Raw genomic sequence first — 21,995 nt, forward strand, 5'->3', positions numbered from 1 at the left:
TCTTCTTGAGGAATATCTTTGTGGTGGTCTCTGTATTTCCTCTATTTGAATGTTGGCCTGCCTTGCTAGGTTGGGAAAGTTCTCCTGGATAATATCCTGAAAAGTGTTTTCCAGCTTGGATTCATTCTCCCCATCATGTTCCAGTAAACTGATCAAGCAGAGGCTGGGTCTTTTCACATAATCCCATATTTCTTGGAGGCTTTGTTCATTTTTGTTCATTCTTTTTTCTCTTTCCTTGCCTTCTCATTTTACTTCACTGAGTTGATCTTCAATCTCTAATCCTTTCTGTTGCTTGATTGATTTGGCTATTGAAACTTGCGTATGCTTCACGAAGGTCTTGTGCTGTGTTTTTCAACTCCATCAAGTCATTTATGTTTGTCTCTACGCTGGTTATTCTAGTTAGCATTTTGGCTAACCTTTTTTCAAGGTTCTTAATTCCTTTGCATTGGGTTAGAACATGTTCCTTTAGCTCAGAGAAGTTTGTTATTACCCACCTTCTGAAGCCTGCTTCTGTTAATTTGTCAAATTTGTTCTCCATCATGCTCTGTTCTCTTGCTGGTGAGGGGTTGTGATCTCGTGGCGGGGAAAAGGCATTCTGGTTTTTGATGGTTTCATCCTTTTTACACTGTATTTTTCTCATCTTGTTGGATTTACCTAACTTTGCTCTCAGGTGCCTGCTTGTTCTGTTAATTACTAAGAGGAGTGCTGAAGTCTTGTCTCCAAATATAACTGTGGATTTGTCTAGTTCTCTTTTCGGATCTCTGTTATTAATTCATGCATTTTGAAGCTATGTTCTTGGGGCATAAATATTTATAAATTTTATATCTTGTTAGTAAATTGACTGCTGTGTATTTCTCTTTTTAGGGAGGAGAGGGGAATAAATGCAGGGGTGCCCATTTTCTTTGGCCATATTCTGTTGTTTAATTGCTGTTTCTTAAGCTGTATATCAAGCTCATTAATTTTCGGTGATTTTTATGACACTATTAAGGTAAATTAAAAAGGAAAGTGAAATGATGTGATCCTGTAAGTATGCTTTTTAAAAAAAATCAGCAACACCAACTGAGTCACAATGATCTATTTTCTGATCACCAAGTTTTTGATTACTTAAAACATCTATTTCTTGGCCAGGAGTGGTGGCTCACATCTGTAATCCCAACACTTTCGAGAGGCCAAGGTGGGCAGATCACCAAAAGTCAGGAATTCAAGACTAGCCTGAACAGCATGGTGAAACCCCATCTCTACAAAAGTACAAAAATTAGCCAGGCATGATGGAGGCTGCCTGTAATCCCAGATACTCAAGAGGCTGAAGTAGGAAAATCGCCTGAACCCAGGAGGCAGAGGCTGCAGTGAGCCAAGGTGCTGCCATTGCTCTCCAGCCTGGAAAATACAGTGATGAGACTCTGTCTTGAAAAAAAAAAAAATCTATTTCCTATATTTGAAGGTAACTTTCTCAAGTAGTTTTCTCTGATATTAAAAATAACCACATTGAGTTCTACCTTATGTGCATTTTAATGATGTTTTCCTTAACTCTCATTCAACATTTTAATGTACATTTGGAGTTTTTAAGATCTAATCTGCACTTAGGCCAACCTGCAAAATGCAACCTTAACAAAACGTTTTATATGGAATTTTCATTCATTAACTCTCTGCCCTTTAAAATTCAGTCCACCAGCTGCTTCATTCTACTGAGAACCACTCAATGAAGACATCATATAAAAGGAAAATATTATTTACAGCATGCCCACATACACTGTACATCTGTGTTCATCTCAGATAAAAGGTTACAACACAGGTCTAAAGGGTAATGTGAAAATTACTAACCAGATTCAACTAAGTAAGGAATGTACTTATGGATCAAAGGCAAATGGAGAAATACAGTGGAGTCTAAAGCAAAGAGTATGCGAATATAGTCATTACTATTAACTATAAACATTAATTTTCTTGAGATGTTACCGTATTGACTATTTTTTTAAAAAGGTGATTTTTTTTATGACTGCAAAAAAAAAAAAAAAACCTCTCATTTCTTCTAGATTTCCTATCACATTTGTTGGTGGTAGTTTCTAACCTTTTCTATAACCAGAATATCATTCATAACCCGTTTACTCTCCAGCTGATGACCTTACTTTATTTATAAGGAAGAATAAGACCAGTTGATACATTCCATCAGCTTCCCTTTGCTGTATCTTAACTATTTCCTCTGTATTCCCACACTGCTGAGGGGTATGACTTTCTCTGTCACCATCCTTTGGTTCAAATGTATATCTTCTTTCCGCCAAAAAGTTACTTTTTCAATTGCGTCCTTGAGTTCCTATTTGCCTCTCTCTGCATACGACCGTGCAAACTCTAGGATCCACGTCATACCTAAATATGCCCCCTGACTCTTCAAACATTTTTAAAGCACCGAACTCACTGGATTACTATGAGACAGAAAGTTAAGTAAAAATCCAGTCCTCCTTTCAGGAAACTCAAAAACTGCTGGGAAACATGAACAGGTAAACAAATAATTACAATAGAGTGTAACAAAGTTAAGAGCAAGGGCATGTACAATACTGTCATGGTATAAATGAAAGACAGCTTGATTCTGCTTGGTTAGAGAGATACTTCCTTTCTTTTATATCTTCATCAAGCCCACCCTATCTGACAGTTCTTTTCTTCTCCTCTTCCTACAAATAGGCTCAGGTCTTAAACCCAGAAATCAATAACCCCATGATGCTTAAGCTAATACAACTCTAACATCCTCTTTACTGGCACTATTTTTTTTTTTTTTCTTGAGACAGGGTCTCACTCCATTGCCAGCACTGGAGGGCAGTGGCATGATCACCGCTCATTGCAGCCTCAGCTTCCCAGGCTCACGTGATTCTCCCCCTCAGCCTCCTAAGTATTGCACACCACCATACCTTGCTAATTTTTTGTATTTTTTGTAGAGACTGATTTTTGCCATGATGCCCAGGCTGGTCTTGAATGCCTGGGCTCAAACAATCTGCCTGCCTCAGCCTCCCTAAGTGCTAGCATTACAGGCACAAGCCACTGCACCTGGCCTGGCACATTTTTGAAAAAGTTATTTACTGTCTTTCATTCACTAATTTTTTAAGCAACTATAATCTTGCTTTTGGTTTCCACCATTTTACTGACACTTCATCGAAGTCAAAGTCAAATAATCCTCTCAGCATATCTAACCACCTTTTCTCATTACTGTTCATTAAAAAAAAAAAAAAAAAAAAATCGGTGCTACAAGGGACTCTGTGGAACTTACTGTCTTCTCAAAATTTTCTCCTTGACTTGTGCTGATACTTCACTTCCCTAAAGTATTTTCTCCCTCTCTCCCCATTTCTGTTCAGTCTTCATTGATTCCACCTCCTGTCAACGCTTGACAAAGAGAAGGATTAGCCAAGATTCCATTTTGAAACACAGTTTTTGACTCCCTACTTTTTCTCTCCCCCAGCAAATTCATGATAATAAGCTCTAGAGTAGAGTGGAGTTCAGAAGGTCTGGCTTCAATTTTTGGTTCTATCAATCACTGACTTCCTACCTATGCACCATGGCATGTTACATTCTAGGACTCCATAAAGGAGAATGGCTTTCTAATATTCTTACCTATGCTACAATTCTAACTGAAAGACCATCAGATTTCTAGTCCTAAATTCTCTAATGCTCCAAATCCACATTAATGCCGTTTAACGGAAGGCATAATGTGTTAACACAGATAGGTTAAGAGCTTGAAATTTTTTTAAAAGGTGATTCTTTATGATTTCTTAAAAAAAAAAAAAGCCACTAATTATTTCTAGATTTCCTATCAAATTTGTTAGCAGCAGTTTCTAATCACTAAAATTAAGTCTCCCAAACCAAAACCAACTATACTTTCTTTAAGTTACCTATTAGTATTTATGTATTGGTGCCACCACTATCCTAAGCTTGATAGTCTTTCATTTGCGCAATCTCTCTCCCTAATTCCCAACCTTCGTGCAAGGCCTAATTCAAAGGGCATCTCTTCCATAAAGGGTTCCTTGAACTCTTCAGCTGGTTATATAGTCTATCTCTCATCAGGAGACCCAAGACAATCTTGGTTTATGTTTTGTTTTTTTTTTCAGACACTGGTTTTGTGGAAGCAGGATTTATATCTGATTCTTCCTTGCGTAACCCGTAGCACCTTGAACACTGTTTTGCTCAAAGCACTAAAAAAAACTGTAAGATTTGTTATTTGAACTTTGGACACAAGCAGCAGTAAAGCTGTCGAGAGTGGCAATCTTCTTTAAATAAAAATAGCTACTTAAAGATGTATAATGATTTAGATGTTCTAACTCTAAAATATATAATGTTCCTCTTAAGCTAAGGAAGCAGAAGTTCTTTCCCAGTTCCTTCAAAATTCCAGTCAACTTGTAAGCACACTATAGAAAACAGTCTTTGCTATGTCACAATATTAATTTTTTAAAGGCAGACTTATTAAAAAATGTACTCTTAAACATTTGGTTTTACAATTTGAGCATTTCTTTCTTATTTCCTTTGTTCACAAGACAAAAGTATTTTGACAAACTATCAGGCCTACCATCAGAAGTGTAGATTAAATATAGCAATAACTGATGCCTATCAGAACATTCAGCCAGTACGTACTACATTATCATCTGCTCAGAAAACAATTTCCCAAAATTAAATATGCTGTCATTAATTTTAAGCTTCATTAATAACCTTTCATGCATTGCTCAAAAATTTTATTTTTAAAGATGTAGTCCTCAACTGAGATAGCAAAACAAATTAAGGTGGGAAAAAGGTTTCCACCTTCCTTTATGACTAGGAAAAATTAAAATGCAGTTTAGCAGACAGAAGAACTAAAATTTCCTAAGAGTCTAAACCAGTAAAGTCAAGGTTTTAGCTTAATTCATCTTGAGGATAAGATGTCTGGTGTGAGGCCTGACAAGCAGTACACAGCATCATTGCAAGAACATTAAATAAAACTGAGACATCTGTCTGAGGCCTCATTACTGCAGATGCAGAGAACAGAATCGAACCTACCTGGCTAATCCCTCCAGGAGAGATTTTGTATGACTGCAACTTTTGCTTCAGCAGCTCCGGATCACTGTGACGGAATGGGCACCCTGACAACAAAAAATAAGCCAGCACACAAATAAGGTTATTTACCCACAACTGAGCCCAATACCACACTCTAGAGACCACCTAAGCTTCCCTTAGTTGTCTAACAGCTTACTAATAAAAAAGGTAATTGCCCATGGGTACAACTGCTTTCTTCTTTTTATCTAAATGATGACTTAGCTATATGGTTATCAGGGCACTACAGGCTCAAGAGTTACATAAAACACTGCAGCATTCTCAGGCTAAGATGTCCATTCAACAGGAAGAAGGGAAACGGCTTTAATTACGTTCCTTGCTAACAAGCTCAAAGAATCACAAAATAGCTGCATAATAGTTTATTTTAAAACTTTATACAATCTTATTATGTTCTAGTCTAAAAAATACATAAAATGTATATGAGAGAAGGAAGATAATGTAAACAAGAAAAACGTGCAAACTCTGAGAAATAAAAAAAATTTAACACCATTTTCAAACGTAAACTATATGCCTATTTCCTAAAGCATAGAATCTATAAAAATTTTTAAAGAATCATGGATGGAAATGAGATAAACAAATAAAAGGCTACTAGAAATATTCACATAAATAAGAATACAGAAGAAATATAAAAATTGTTTTAGGATAAAATCTAGAAAAATTTACGTATTTTAATAAGAAACTGCAATGGTAAGTTCAAAATACTTGAAAATTTAATATAGAAAAGTCTCATTTTCTTTAGTCATATAGATAGATCTGTAAGTTAATTAGAAATAACTGTGCATTTTTCACAAATCAGAAAATCTAGAGGAAATGAATAAGTTCCAGGAAACATACGACCCTCTGAGACTGAACCAGGAAGTGAAAATCTGAGCAGACCAATAATGAGGTCTGAAATTAAATCAGTAACAAAAAGCCTATCAACCAGAAAAAGCCCTGGAAAAGGCAGATTCACAGCCAAATTCTACCAGATGTACAAAGAAGAACTGGTACCAACCCTACTAAAACTATTCCAAAAAACTGAGAAGGAGAGACTCCCCATTAACTCAATTTATGAAGCCAGCATCACCCTGATACCAAAATCTGGCAGAGACACAATGAAAAAAGAAAACTTCTGGCCATTATCTCTGATGATTATGGAATCAAAAATCCTCAACAAAATACTAGCAAACTGAATCCAGCAGCACATCAAAAAGCTAATTCACCATTATCAAATAATCTTTATTTCTGGGATACGAGTCTGACTCAACACATGCAAATCAACAAAAGTGATTTGCCACATCAACAGAATTAAAAACAAAAACCATATTATCATTTCAATAGACAGAAAAAGCTTTCAATAAAATCCAGTATCCCTTCATGATAACAACTCTCAGAAAACCAGGTACCAAAGGAATACACCTCAAAATTATAAGAACTAACATCATACTGGATGGGCAAAAGCTCAAATCATTCCCCTTGAGAACTGCAACAAGACAAGGATACCCACTCTCACCATTCTTATTCAAAATATTACTAGAAGTCCTAGCCAGGCTAAAGAAAGAAAAGGCCAAGCATGGTGGTTCACGCCTGTAATCCTAGCACTTTGGGAGGCCAAGGCAGGTAGATCACCTGAGGTTAGAAGTTTTGAGACCAGCCTGGCCAACAGAGTAAAACCCTGTCTGTCTCTCCAAAAAATATAAAAAATTAGCCTGGCATGATGGTGCACAGCTGTAATCTCAGCTACTCAGGAGGCTGAAGCAGGAAAATCACTTGAACCCGGGAGGTGGAGGTTGCAGTGAGCTGAGATCATGCTATTGCACTCCAGCCTGGATAACAAGAGCAAAACTTCGTCTCAAAAAAGAAATTAAAAATATCCAAATACGAAAAGAGGTCAAACTATCTTTCTTTGCTGATGTGATTCTATACCTAGAAACCCCTAAAGAATCTGTCAAAAGGCTCCTAGAACGAATAAATGACTTCAGTGAAGTTTCAAGATACAATATTAATGTACAAAAATTAGTAGCATTTCTTTTTTCTTTGTTAGACAGAGTCTTAATGTGTCACTGGTGCAGTGGTGCAATCTTGGCTCACTGCAACCTCTGCCTCCTGAGTTTTGCAGTTCATGCAATTCTTTATCTCAGCTTCCTGACTAGCTGGAATTACAGGCAAATGCCAGCATGCCTGGCTAATTTTTGTTTTTTAACTTAGTAGAGATGAGGTTGCACCCTTTTGGCCAGGCTGGTCTTGAATTCCTGACCTCAAGTGATCTACCCGCAATTGGCCTCCCAAAGTACTGGTATTACTGGCATGATCTACCATGCCCAGCCTTAAAAATCAGTATCATTTCTATATACCAACAATGTTCAAGCTGAAAGCCAAATCAAAAACGCAATGCCATTTACAATAGCCACACACACGCAAAATATCTGGGAATATATCTAAGTAAGGATCTCTACAAGGAGAACTACAAATGCTGCTGAAAGAAATCAGAGACAACACAAACAGAACAACATTCCACGCTCATGGATTGGAAGAATCAACATACCGTCCTAAGTAATGTACAGATTCAGTGCTATTTCTATCAAACTACCCATATTAATTTTCACAGAATAAGAAAAGAACTATTCTAAAATTCATATGGAACTTAAAAAGAGCCTAAATAACCAAAGAAATCCTAAGCAAAAAGAAGGAAGCCAAAGGCATCACTCTACCTAACTCCAAACTATACTACAAGGCTACTGTAACTAAAATAGCATGGTACTGGTACAAAAACAGACACATAAACAAATGAAACAGAATAGAGAATCAGAAATAAGACAGCATACCTACAACTATGTGATCTTCAACAAAGTCAATAAAAACAAGCAATGGAGAAAGGACTCCCTATTCAATAAATGGTGCTGGAATAAACAGCTAGCACAGAAATGAAAATTCTAAGAAAGAATAAAAAAGAAATGCTAGAGATCAAAAACACTGTAACAGAAATGAAGGATGTCTTCAATGGGTTCATCAGCAGACTGGGCATGACTGGGGAAAATTCTTGGATCTTGCGAATATAACAAATAGAAACTTCTGAAACAAAAAGCAAAGAGAAAAAAAGACTGGAGGGGGTGGGGTGAACCAGAACACAATACCCAAGAACTGTGGGACAACTATAAAAGGTATAACATATGTGTAACTGAAATACCAAAAGGAAACAAGAGAAAGAACCCTTCACCAAAGAAGATATACAGAAGGCAAGTACGCTTATGAAAAGACTTCAACATAATGCCAGTAGGGTATTGTAAATAAAAACATGGATTGGAAGAATCAACATATCATCCTAAGTAATGTACAGATTACAAAGAAATACCCCTACACATCTATTAGAATGGCCAAAATACAAAACATGACAACACCAAGTGCTTTAAGAATTTGTAGTGACATGAACTCCCATTCATCACTGGTGGGAATGAAAAATGGTACAGCCACTCTGCCGCTTTATGATCCAGTAATCCTGTTCTGTGGTATTAACCCAAACAAAATGAAAACTTCTATCTAACACAACAACCTCCACACAGATATTTACAGCACCTTAATCACAACTGCCAAAACTTGGAAGCAACTAAGATGTCCCTCAGAAGGTCAACGAATAAATAATTTGTGGTACATCTAGACAGTGGGATAGTATTCAGGGCAAAAAAGTAATCCATTAACAAGCCACAAAAAGACATAAAGGAAACTTAAATGCATATTAGCAAGTTCAGAAGTCAATTTGAAAAGGCTATATGATTCCAACTATATGACATTCCTTAAGAAGGTAGAACTATAGAGACAGTTAAAGGATAAGTGGTTGCCAGAGATTAGGGGAAGAAAATGATGAAAAGGTAAAACACAGGACTTTTAGGGCAATGAAACTATTATTCTTCAGAATACTACAATGGTGGATACCTGTCATTAAAAATATGCCCAAACCCATATAATATAAAACACCAAGAATTCACCCTAATGTAAACTATGGGCTTTGAATCATAAGGATGTGTCAATGTAGGTTCATTGATTGTAAAACATGTACAAGTGTGGTGTGGGATACTGACAGTGAGGCTGGTTGAATGTGTGTCAGGGTGTGGAGGTATATGGGAACTCTGAACTTCCAACACGATTGTGCTGTGAACCTAAAACAGCTCTAAAAATTTGTTTATTAATTTTTTAAAAAGGGGTAAGTAAATTTTTCCAACAAATAATGAGTTTACTAAGTGCTAAGGATAATATTTCTTGAATGACAGAGTTTAACTTAAATACAAAATAGTAACGGAATGCACTGGGATAAACAAGATACAATTAAACAGAAAGTTTTGCATTTAAACTAATAAAAACCAACTGATTAAGAGACAAATGCTAAAACCTGGACATTTACAGACAAATCCCTGGGAGTTTTACTTGGCCACAAGCTTAATCATATGTTAACTGCCTGGTATGGCTGCTAGGTTAAGAAAAACTTCAGCCTTCCTCAACATAAGTATCTGGATCTATGGTTTTCAAAGTTTAGAAGACATAAAACTCACCCAGTTTACATGCAAATAAAGTCTGATTTTATATGACAGAGGGTAGGCCCTGAGAATCTGCATTACTAAAAAACCACCTCAAGGGATTCTGACATACGTGGTGAAAACCACTCAATATACATTACCAAGCCAGGAGTGGCAGATCAGGCCTATAATCCCAGCACTTTGCAAGTAGATCACCTGAGGCCAGGAATTAGAGAACAGCCTGGCCAAAAGGGCAAAACCCCATTTCTACCAAAAATACAAAAAATTAGCCCAGCGGGTGCCTATAATCCCAGCTACTCAGAAGGATGAGGCAGGAAAATTGCTTGAACCCAGGAGGCGGAGACTGCAGTGAGCCAAGATCATGCCTTTGCACTCCAACCTGGGAAACAAAAGTGAAATTCCATCTCAAAAAAAAAATCTATCTAGATCGATCTCTCTCTCTCTCTCTCTCTCTCTCTCTCTCTCTCTGTCTACCTACCTACCTACCTATCTATCTACCTATCTAAAACTAGTGCTGGCCACCTCTTCATCTATTAACTAATGAATGTATAGGTATTTTTAACGGCTTTGGACACATGGAATGTCTTTCTAAAAATATTGTTTATGATTATTTGATCTTTAACAGCCCAAAAGTGTGCAGTCTTTTAAAAAGTGTTTCATTTAGAATCCTAAAACAAAGGCACTTCTGACACATACTGTAGTAAACCTTGGTAATCCAGAAAATTTACTGATATGAACTATTAAATCATTCTTGGACATACCAAACAAATGAGATGTTCTGTTTTTCTTTTTAACTAACTCGGGAAAATTGATAGTTATGGCTGATACCATGGCATGTTAAATTGCCCATTTAATCTTTTTGGTTAATCAGATGATGATGATAAGAAAAAAAACCGCACACTTTTCCTTAGTAGTTAGCCTTTGGAATATTAATCTACTATTCCAAAATTAGAATATTCTAATTTCAAAAAGCTCTGTAAAACTTGTATCAACCATCTAAGACACTTGTAGAACAAACGGCAGAAGAGAGAGACAGAAGAGCAGAAAGGAGGAAATTGAAAACTGAAAAGCCTAATCTAGCACGAACTAAGGTGCAGCTGAATGAATTTCTCTGGCCTGACCTAGTTCAGTAATAAGACAAATTGCTGTAAGAGTAATGGAGCTCTAGCTTGACAGTGATGACTGACATAAGCTACAAACTAGGTCCGGACAGTAATGCAAAAAGCCATTACATTGTTTCAGTGTTTCCAGTGGAGCTCTTGGATTTCAGCACTTGGCCAGCATGTCCACTGGAGGCACTTACCATGATAATCCCCGTGGCTTGGTGGATTGGATAGGATGATCTTCAAGCAACTGAAAGGTGTATAGTCTGTCCTCTTGCCTTCCTTTCCAAAGCTATGACGGATGTTGTAAGAGTAACCTTTATCAAACTGATTGGGAGAAAAAGAAAAAAGAGAAAGTCAGCCAATAATTATACTAGTGAGGTCAGCAACACAAGCTAGAATGAAAGAGTGCAAAGTGATTATTTTATAGAATACATTCAGCATTAATGGGCAGATGTATATTTATGCGATATATATTATTTGGGTCCTTTATGATACAAATAATTTTTTTTAAAGTACAAAACTTATAGAAAACAAATTTCTCAGGTGGAAGACAACTAATGTTACCTGCATGTTTAAACACAGAAAATTTTTTCCTGAGAAGAATAACCAATTTGCCCTTCTTAGTTTGATTCCAAAGATTATACTAGAAGAAAATCAGTTTAGCCTCTTTTCTATCCACTTTCCCCTAATTCTCCATGAATTCCCATATCTATCCATTGTACTTCTGAAATGTCTACTAACACAGTTAATCCTAGGCCAGGTGAAATGGCTCACACCTCTAATGCCAGCACTTTAGGAGGCTAAGACAAGAGGATCGCTTGAGCCCAGGAGTTCAAGACCAGCCTGGAAACATAGTGAGACCCCATCTCTACAAAAAAATTAAAAACTAGCTGGGCATGGTTGTGTGCACCTGTGGTCCCAGCTACTCAGGAGCCTGAGGCAGAATCATTGCTTGAGCCCCAGAGGTTGAGGCTGCAGTGAGCCATGATTGTGCCACTGCACTTCAGCCTGGGCAATATAGTGAGACCCTGTCTCAAAATATAATAACAATCATCATCATCATCAACATCATCCCTTCTTCTAAATTTCCACTGTACAAAGTTATCAGCAAATGCTTAAGGAATGAAATGCTACAACTGCTTCCTACCCAGAATCCTTGCCTCCATGTTCATAAAACAAGCTAATGAGACAGAAGGGACTTTGAAATGGGTCAGACAGGAAAAGAAAAGAAATCAGCATATAATGAAAAGTGACCAGGTGCCAGGCTTTTTGCTAGGTGCTTTTAAAAATATAATCCCAAGAGGGATCCAAGATGGCCGATTAGGAGCAGCTCAGGATTGCAGCCCCCAGCAAACACAGAGAGTGAGTGGACGCCGCATTTCCAGACGGAATTTTATTGCCCAAAGACCAGGAGATTCCCAGGCGGAGGAGCCCCACGGGTGATCAAGGCGGCTGGTTTGGCCCCGGCAGCTGTTTTGGCTGGCGCAGTTGTTTTGCCTGCGCCCCGGTGTCACGGTTCTCCATACAAAATACACGGGGCTGGGCGCCATTTTAGCTGGCGACTGGAGCTCCTGGGAGACAGTCACCCATTCATCTGATGAAAAAGGGGACTGGAACAGGGAACCAGGCCAGGAGATTCCTGGGCAAAAAGTGCCATGAATCTCACATGGCTGTTTCAGCCAGTGCAGTGGGTCGCCACACAGGAAATCACACAGATCCCAGTGCCTTTTCAACAGGCGACTGGAACACCTGGGAGACAGTCGACCGTTCAACTGGGAAAAAAAAAAAAAAAAAAAAAAAAAGGCTCTGAGGCAGGGAACCACGTGATCAGGCTCGGCTGGTTCCACCCCCACAAAAAACAGCAATTGGAAATGCTCTGGATTGAGAGTTTCACAGCAAGCACAGCTGAACCTGGGATGGTGCAGCTCCGTGGGGGAGGGGTGTCGGCCATTACCGAGGCAGTCCACCACTACGGAGGTAGTTTGCCATTGCTGAGGCAGCCCGCCATTACAGAGAGAGTGCCATTACAGAGGTGGGCTGCCATTGCAGAGGCAGTTCTAACTATACCCATATAAACTGGACTGCAGGGAAGTTCACACAGCAGATGGGCAGAGCCCACAGCATTTCAGCAAAGCCTCTGCAATCAGACAGTAAATAGGCTGCCTCCTCACTGGGCAGGGCAGCCCTGAAAAAAGCCAGCAGCACAACAGAAACTCATAAATAAAGCCCTAACTCCCCAGGACAGAGCACCTGGGGGAAAAAAGGGGGTTTATGAGTTCTGTTGCAGCAGACTTAAATGCACATGCCCAGCAGCTCTGAATGAACAACGGAGCTCACAGCTCAGCACTCGAGCTCCTATGAAGGACAAAAGAGTCACCTCATAAAGGAGAGATCAGACTGACATCTGGCAGGTATCCTTCTTGGACAAAGATAGCAGAAGAAGAAACTGGCAGCAACCCTTACTGTTCTGCAGCCACTGCAGGTGACCCCCCAGGCAAGCAGGGCCTGGAGTGGACCGCAGCAGTACTACAGCAGAGGGGCCAGACTGTTAGAAGGAAAACTAAGAAACAGAAAGAAATAACTTCATCATCAACAAATGGGACATCCACGCAGAGACCCAATCTGAAAGTCAACAACTACAAAGACGACAGGTGAATAAATCCACAAAGATAGGAAGAAACCAGCGCAAAAAGGATGAAAACACCTGAAATCAGAATGCTTCTCCTCCAACAAGGGATAATCCTTTGGATATATACCCAGTAATGGGATTGCTGGGTCAAATGGAATTTCTTTTTCTATGTCCTTGAGGAATCGCCACACTGTCTTCCACAATGGTTGAACTAATTTACACTCCCACCAACAGTGTAAAAGTGTTCCTATTTCTCCACATCCTCTCCAGCATCTGCTGCCTCCAGATTTTTTATATGATCCCATTTAATAATTTAGATCATCACAACTCTTCTATGGTGCTACACTTAAGAAAACTAAATTTCAAAGAATGATGCAATGTGATGTGTGACAGTTATTAAATGGGAGACATGTACAGACAAGTCTGATTCCAAAGCCCATGTTCTTTCCATTATACCACACTTTCTTAGTAATAAGAATAATCTATTTAAAAATAATAGCTTCCAGTTAAATCTTTTTAAGATATAACTTCTCTCTTTCAGACTCCATTTTAAATGACACTTCCTTTTAAAGTCTAAAATCAGAAGTACTCTCTTCTTCCTACATATTTCAATAGCATTTTACCTATACTCGTATCTATACCTCTCTAGATTTAACTTCATAACATACTTGATTTTTATGGCACTTAACTATACTTCTTTTATGACAGCTTATCATGCTAATTTTTATTAATCACACATTCACAAAGGTGATTAGTTCTTCCAGGACCATAAACTCCTTCAGGTAACATCTTTGCACCCACCTCAGCACTAGCATGCATGAAGGGAAAAAAAAAGGACTATGTGAATGTGAAGTACTCCTTGGTCTACTATGGCATTAGGAAGGCTATCATCCCATTATTCTGCTTCCATTAAATGTTTTCCAATGCCTGATGGCTGCTGACTTTTTAAATTTATTTTTTAACTTTTTTGAGAGACCAAATATTGCTCTGTTGCCCTGAGTGGAGTACAATGCCATGATCATAGCTCACTATAACCTCAAATTACTAGGCTCAAGTGATCTTCCCACCTCAGCCTTCTGAATGTTGTGGCTACAGTAGGTGTGTGTGTGTCCCTGCTACAGGCAGGGCCTTGCTGTATTGTCCAGTCTGGTCTCATACTCCTGGCCTCAAGCAGTCATCCCACCTTGAACTCCTAAAGCCGTGGGATTGCAGATGTGAGCCACTATGCTGGGCCCTTGGTTGATGATTTTCTAATTCCACTACTAGGTGACACCCACCTGGCATAACAACCCATACAAGGTATATGGCAAGAGGAAATAATCAATACTGGTGGAATCCTGGACAAAAACCCAACTTTCCTGGGAAAGAGGGAGGGATTAGGTAGGCGTCCTATGTTAAGTGGTCATTTGGGCAAAAATTATAAACCGAGAACCAAGTTTCTAAAATGAATTTTAGAGTATGGCAAATGACAGATTTAGTCAAAAATGTATCTTCTACTCTGACAAAAAATACATGTTTGTTTAAAAGACAAACTTTGCCACTTTTATACTGTAACACAATCTTAAACTACCACTCAGGGATCTATCAAGGCTTTCACAGACAAAATTATCAGAAGCTGTGAGTGGCTGTGGAGCACATCAAATGTTCCTACAGGATACTTGAACCAACCCTTGTTAAATAGTGAGAAGCCAGATTGCCCGAATAACAAGTCATTTTCAAAGGGTAAATTCTTCAAGGTTCTCAGTCTAACAATTAGAGTAAAATGGCCATAAAGAGCTTATAGTTTTTGCTGCCATGATCCTTTAACTTATAAAATGAATACTCTAGAAAGCTTAGAGAATGATTCTTTAGCAATTTTTCATACATGAAATTACTAAGCATAATAAAAAAAAAGTATCATGTAGATAGGAATAAAAACAGATTATTTTGAGTTTATAAATAATTATACATACTGACAACGAACTGAAACTTAAATACAAAAGGTGGGCAGGCTATATTTTGGAAAGCAGGTAAATCCCCCCTCTTTTAAGTGACCCCAAGACACTTTGGAGCTGCCCTTGGCTTGCTTTCTCTAGGCTCATACTAAGAGCAACACACCAATAGTAGGCTTTTTGAAGATCCCAGGCTTTGGAAGCAAAGAAACCTAGGAGAGAATTCCCAGCCTGTCCATTTATAAAGGGTGTTATTTCAATCCTAAATTTTGCTACTCCATAGCGACAGTAATATTAATGCATTAAATTGCTATGAAGATTAAATTAAAATATTAAGCAGAGTACCTGTCACATCCTTTGTTCTCAGTAAACATTAGCTGCTATTGGTGAGGGAAAAAAAGGAAAATATTTTGGTGTCCAAATTTAAACACTGACTATGCTACTGCAAAAGACTTCTATTGTCAGTAGATATTAACAGAACCTTTACCTAAAGGTTTAGGAGGATAAAAGACTCACTGAACTCTTCAACTAAATTTCTAGTCACCTTAATAGGTCCTCTTCCTTCCAACTCCTATCTACACTCTAACTATTCATACAAACTGGCTCAAATGCCACTTTCTCTGTGGAATGTTCCCAAGCACCCAAGGCAGATGTTGCTTCCTCAAAAGAACGCACAGCAGCAGTTTGTATAGTGCTGTACCTTTCTTGTTGCAATAGAATTTATTTTTGTATTTATCGCTTCTAAACTAGGAATGCCCTAAGGGCAGGGACTTGATTGTGGACTCATCCTAGCATGCCCACTTAGTATTTGATAGAACATCTACTCATAGGAGGTGCTCAGTAACCTTCACTTGAATGAAAGAGCAAATAATCGGTTGCTGGCCGGAAGGATGAATGCATAAATGTGCTTCAAGGGATTTTAACTTTTCAGGATCAAATAACTTAAAAAACTTGCCAAATCATTCCAACTTTACACTGCTGTTCTGTTTTGTTCTTCTGGATAGCTTTTATTTTTCACTATAACAACAACAACAAATTATGCCCTCGAAAGAGTATAGGGGACACATTAAAAAATAATAAATTGTACTTTTCTTTCAAAAATTGGCTCAGTATAGTGGGACTGGGCTGTCCAATACTTTAAGGGAATGAGAGAGTCAGAATAAGAGAGGGGAAAATACTTTGCTATTTTTTGTGTGAGATTTTTAAATTTGAGATTATAATTTAAATATAGTAAAATGCACATATCTTAAGTCTATAGTTTGATTGGTTTGGGCAAGTGACTATACCCATATAACCCATGCCCCTATCAGAATGTAGAACATTTCCATCAACCTATAGAATTACCTCCTGCTTCTTCTCAACATTCTTTCTTCCCTTCCCTCCACAACCAGAAGCAATTGCTGATCTGATTTTTTCACCACAGATTAGTTTTAACTATTCTGTAACTTTATATCTATGGAATCATACAGTATAAAGTGTTTCGTGTCTGGCTTCTTTCATGTCCTTTAATGCTTCTGAGATTTATCCATGCCATTACACGTATCGGCAGTTTGTTCCTTTTTATTGCTGTGTTCTCCTGTATGGATATAGCAGACCGCTTATCTGGGTTCTTGCTGATGGACACCTGGATGTGATACTGTGATATAATAAGAAACGTGTATTTGTTCCTTGCCCCTGGTTCCTCGCATAGAGTTCCCAAAACTCTAGTAATTTCCTGAGCAAGAAGGATGCTAGCTGCATCCTTTGTTCTAATATTTGATCTGTGCCCCCAGTTTCTGACAGAGCTGCTAATCCCTTGGAACTTCTTGGGTATTGATAAGAGTGTCTTTTGTTCTAATGAGGGGACTCTTGGTGGGCTCCTGGATGGGGACTGGTCACCAGAAAGACAAGGCCATGATTAGAAGCCTGGAACTTTCAGCCACACTATCCCATCCTCCAGGAAAAGGAGGGGGCTGGAATATGAGTTACTAAATGCTCAGCCTATGTGATGAAGCCTCCATAAAAATCCCTAAATTGGCCAGGCGTGGTGGCTCATGCCTGTAATCCTAGCACTTTGGGAGGCTGAGGTGGGCATGTCACAAGGTCAGGAGTTCAAGACCAGCCTGCCCAAAATGGTAAAACCCTGTCTCTACTAAAAATACAAAAATTAGCTGGGTGCCTGTAATCCCAGTTATTGGAAGGCTGAGGCAGGAGAATCACTTGAACCCAGGGGACGGAGGTTGCAGTGAACTGAGATCCCGTCATTGCACTCTAGCCTGGGGGACAGAGCAAGACTCCATCTCAAAAAAAAAAAAAAAAATCCTTGAACTACAGGGTTTGGAGAGCTTCTGGGGTGCTAAACACATGGAGTTGATGGGAAGATGCAACACCCAGAGAGGGCACGGAAGGTGCATGTCACTTCCAACATAACTTACCCAGAGTACTTATTGGGTTGTTCACCTGTATCCTTTAAAATATCCGTTATAATAAATTGATAAATGTAAGTGTTCCCCAGAGTTCTGTGACATGCTCTAGCACATTACTAAACCTGAGAAGGGAGTTGTGGTAACCTCCCACTTGCAGCCAAACTGGTCAGAAGTTGCAGGTAATCAGGGAACCTACTGCTGGCAATTGGTATATCAAGTAGGGCACAGTCTTTTAAGACTGAGCCCTTAATCCATGAGAGAGCTGCCCTAACTCTGGTTACTGTCAGAAGTAAATTGAACATAGGCTATCCAGCTACTGTCAGAGAACTGGTCAGTGTGGGAAAAATCCACACATCTAGTCACTATACTCTCCATGCTGAGGAAAAGGAGGGGGCTGGAAAATGAGTTAATAAATGCTCAGCCTATGTGATGTAAAACTCTTGTGTTGAGACTATAGTAGGAGAAAATTAGTTTTTTTCTACCATATACACTGGGCTTTTACAGTTTTTGGCCATTCTCAATAAAGTGGCCATAAACATTCCTTTTTTATTGTTTGTTTCCTAAGACATAGTTTCACTCTTGTTGCCCAGGCTGGAGTGCAATGATGCGATCTCGGCTCACTGCAACCTCTACCTCCTGGGTTCAAGTGATTCTCCTGCCCTCAGCCTCCCATGTAGCTGGGATTACAGGCGTATGTCACCATGCCCAGCTGATTTTTGTATTTTTAGTAGAGATGGGGTTTCACTATATTGGCAAGGCTGGTCTCAAACTCCTGACCTCAGGTGATCCACCCACCTTAGCTTCCCAAAGTGCTGGGATTATAGGCATCAGCCACTGCGCCTGGCCAAACATTATTACATATAACTTCTATAAGTATATACTTGTATTTCTCTGGGATAAATACATAGAAGTGGAATTGCTGCCGGAAATTCTTCAGAGTACTTCTACTATTTTATACTCCCACCAGCAATCCCTGAGAGTTCCACGTTCTCCCCAACATTTGATATTATCAATTTTGTGAATCTTAGCCACGCTAGTGGGTAGGCAATAGTATCTCACTTTGCATTTCCCTGATGAGCACTTTTTCATGTGCTTTTTGACCAGTGATATTCCCTATTTTATGGAATGTCTGTTCAAATCTTTTGCCATTTAAAAATTTTGACTGCCTTCTCTTATTCTATTATTGAATATTTCTTTATTCTGGACATAAGCCTTTCGTCAAATATAGGCATAACAAATACTTACATACTTGATGTTATCTTCTGATGAGCAGGTGTTTTTATTTTTGATGAAGTCCAATTTATCAACTTTTTAATGGTAGTGCTAACTGTGTCATAAGATAAATAGCAAATATATTTTTATGTTGTCCTTTAGAAGCTATAATGCTTAGGTACCGTTTCATCTCAAGTTAATTTTTGTCTGTGGTCTAAGGTAGGAATCAAACTTCTTTTTTATTCTGCATGTGGAGAAACACCATTCCCAACACCATATGTTGAAGACACTTTCTTTTTCCCATTAAATCACTTTGGCATCCTCATCAAATTTGACCACATATGTGTAGCTCTATTTTTGGACTCTGATTGGATCAGATCCAATTGGATCCCACTGATCTATATGTCTTTCCTTTTGCCAATCACCCACTGTCTTGATCACAATAGCTTTAAAGTAACTTTCAAAGATAAGTAAGTCCTACTTGTACATTTTCAAGATGATTTTGACTAGTCTACATCCTTGCATTTGCATATAAATTTTAGAATCAGCTTGCCAATTTCTATTACAAAGAGAAAACTGAAACTTTGAGTTTATGTGGTCACAACTGCTAACAGTCCACAAGTAATCAATAACCAGGGAAACAAACAGCATTTCAACTAAAAGAAAACTTTCAAAAAAGAAGAAAAAATTTCAAGTCATCATTAATTTCACTGGTAAAAACAAGAACACTGAAATTTCCAGCAAACCTTTTATAAACAGCTTCTATTTGTTTCTGTAGTCATAAACCATGAACTATAATCAATCTTTTTGTGAAAACTTTTAGGTAGGAATTGAATTTAGATACCAGATTTCTGTATGTTCATCACAAAATAGAGAAAGACCATTTTGGTAAGCTATTCTGTTAAAATAATGGAAAGCTAATCTCTCTCAAAGAGAAAACCCAGAAGTATTAACTTCCCTCTTCTTTCCAATGTATTTACTGCCTTTGTATATGTATGTCTAAAATTTGGATCTTTCCAACCCCACTGGAAACAAGGAAAAATAAATAAATAAATGAAACGTGGATCTTACTTAGCTTTCAAACTATCCATGTATTTATCACACAAACTGTCATCCCTGGTTTTCAGATTTTCAAATTCGACAAATATTGTACAGAAACTGTACTTACTGGGAGATATTTTTTAGCAAGTACTTTCTAGGTCTTCATAACCATGACTCAAAGGAAAATCTCAAAGCATTCGATATAAAAAGAGGTAGGAAGGCTTGGCACAGTGGCTCATGCCTGTAATCCTAGCTCTTTGGGATGCCAAGGTGGTTGGATCACCTGAGGTCAGGAGTTCGAGACCAGCCTTGCCAACATAGTGAAACCCCATCTCTTCTAACACAAAAACTAGCTGGGTATGGTGGCACATATCTGTAATCCCAGCTACATGGGAGGCTGAGGCAGGAGAATTGCTTGAACCCTGGAGGCAGAGGTTGCAGTGAGCTGAGATGGCCCCACTGCACTACAGCCTGAGTGACAAGAGTGAAACTATGTCTCAAAAAAAAAAAAAAAAAAAGAGAGAGAGAGAGAAAGAAGTAAAAGGAAAACATACATTTCTGTCTAGGCTCTTCCCGCCCACTCCTTTCAGTGTGGGGAAAGGACAGAAAGTCAAGACAGGTCTGAAGGTGGGTACGCGGCAGTTTGCAGCCTTTCAAATTAGTCCAGACATCCCAGCTGTGGCACTGGCAATACACCAATACACATTTCTACCAAAGACAGGAGTGGTTACTTTCAGAGGCATTATGTTAATGATTGATCTCAAGAAAAATTAGAAAGCATGCACATCTTTATCCTGTTCCAACCCTGTCCTCAGAGCTTCTTTCACAACTTTGTCTTCTATCCCAGGCCCAACCAGGGTCTAGTGACCTTATTACATTTAAAGTATTTATGCCCAAATCTATTCAGACACTATGATGTAAACATCTCTTTGCTGAGATGGACAGTGAATGGTCTTCCTTAAAATAAAGTCTTTCTGAGAAGGAAAAAAAAACACAAGACTAAATATTCCTCCTATTTTCTTTTCTTTTTGAGACAGAGTCTTGCTCTGTCGCCCAAGCTAAAGTACAGTGGTGTGATCTTGGTTCACTGCAACCCCACCTCCCAGGTTCAAGCCATTCTCCTGCATCTGCCTCCCGAGGAGCTGGGATTACAAGCACCCTCCATCGCACCCAGATAGTTTTTGTGTTTTTGGTAGAGACGGGGTTTCACCATGTTGTATGTTGGCCAGAATGGTCTCAAACTCCTGACCTCAGGTGATCCACCTTCCTCAGCATCCCAAAGTGCTTGGATTACAAGGTGTTGGCCACCATCCCTGGTCTGCTACTCCTATTTTCAAAGCAACAAAAACTTCATTATGCGAGGTCACCTTAAAAGATAAAGTGAGAATGGTTAGAAAGTATCCTTTAGAGAGAGATTTATATTCAAAAAGAACATCTTCTTTATCGAAATGAGGCAAAGGAGCCATATATATGTGTGTGTGCAGAAATCCCCATAAGGATATGGCATTTAAAAATTTTTGATTTTAAAATTTATTTTCTTATACATGCAGGTTTGTTACACAGTTATAGTGCCTGAAGCTGTTAGGGCTTTTAATGATCCCATCACCCAAGCAGTGAACAAAGTACCCAGGAGGTAGTTGTTGAGCGCTGCTTCCTCCTCTCTCCCAGCTCTAGCTCCCCAGGGTCTTTTATTCCCATATTTATGTGTACCCAATGTTTAGCTCCCACTTATAAGTGAGAATATGCAGTATTTTATTTTCTGTTCCTGTGTTAATTCACTTAGGATAATGACCTCCAGCTGCATCCATGCTACTGTAAAGGACATGATTTTGTTCTTTTTATGGCTGTGTAGTATTCCTTGATGAATATGTGCCACTTTTTCTTGATCTAATCCACTTCTGATGGGTACCTGGGTTGATTTCATGTCTTTGCTATTGTGTAGTGCTGTGATAAACATAAAAGTGCAGGTGTCTTTTTGGTAGAACAACTTGTTTTCCTTTGGGTATATACCCAGTAATGAGATTCTTGGGCAGAATGGTAATTCTACTTTAGTTTGAGAAATCTCCAAACTGGGGATTTCCTCAGGGGCTGAACTAATTTGC

The 21,995-nt window shown here is 38.7% G+C and overlaps 1 protein-coding gene across 1 annotated transcript in view; it reads right to left on the reverse strand.

The window, feature by feature from the left end:
• PRIM2 (DNA primase subunit 2) overlaps window positions 1-21,995 on the reverse strand; it is a 313,573-nt gene that overhangs the window by 19,118 nt on the left and 272,460 nt on the right. Inside the window, exons 11-12 of the mRNA XM_003926361.3 lie at window positions 10,873-10,999; window positions 5,008-5,090 (exon numbers count right to left, since the gene is read on the reverse strand). Coding sequence (XP_003926410.1) covers window positions 5,008-5,090; window positions 10,873-10,999 — 210 coding nt within the window. The remainder of the gene's footprint in view (window positions 1-5,007; window positions 5,091-10,872; window positions 11,000-21,995) is intronic.

This window comes from Saimiri boliviensis, chromosome 4, assembly GCF_048565385.1.
Source record: "Saimiri boliviensis isolate mSaiBol1 chromosome 4, mSaiBol1.pri, whole genome shotgun sequence".
Classification (NCBI taxonomy): domain Eukaryota; kingdom Metazoa; phylum Chordata; class Mammalia; order Primates; family Cebidae; genus Saimiri; species Saimiri boliviensis.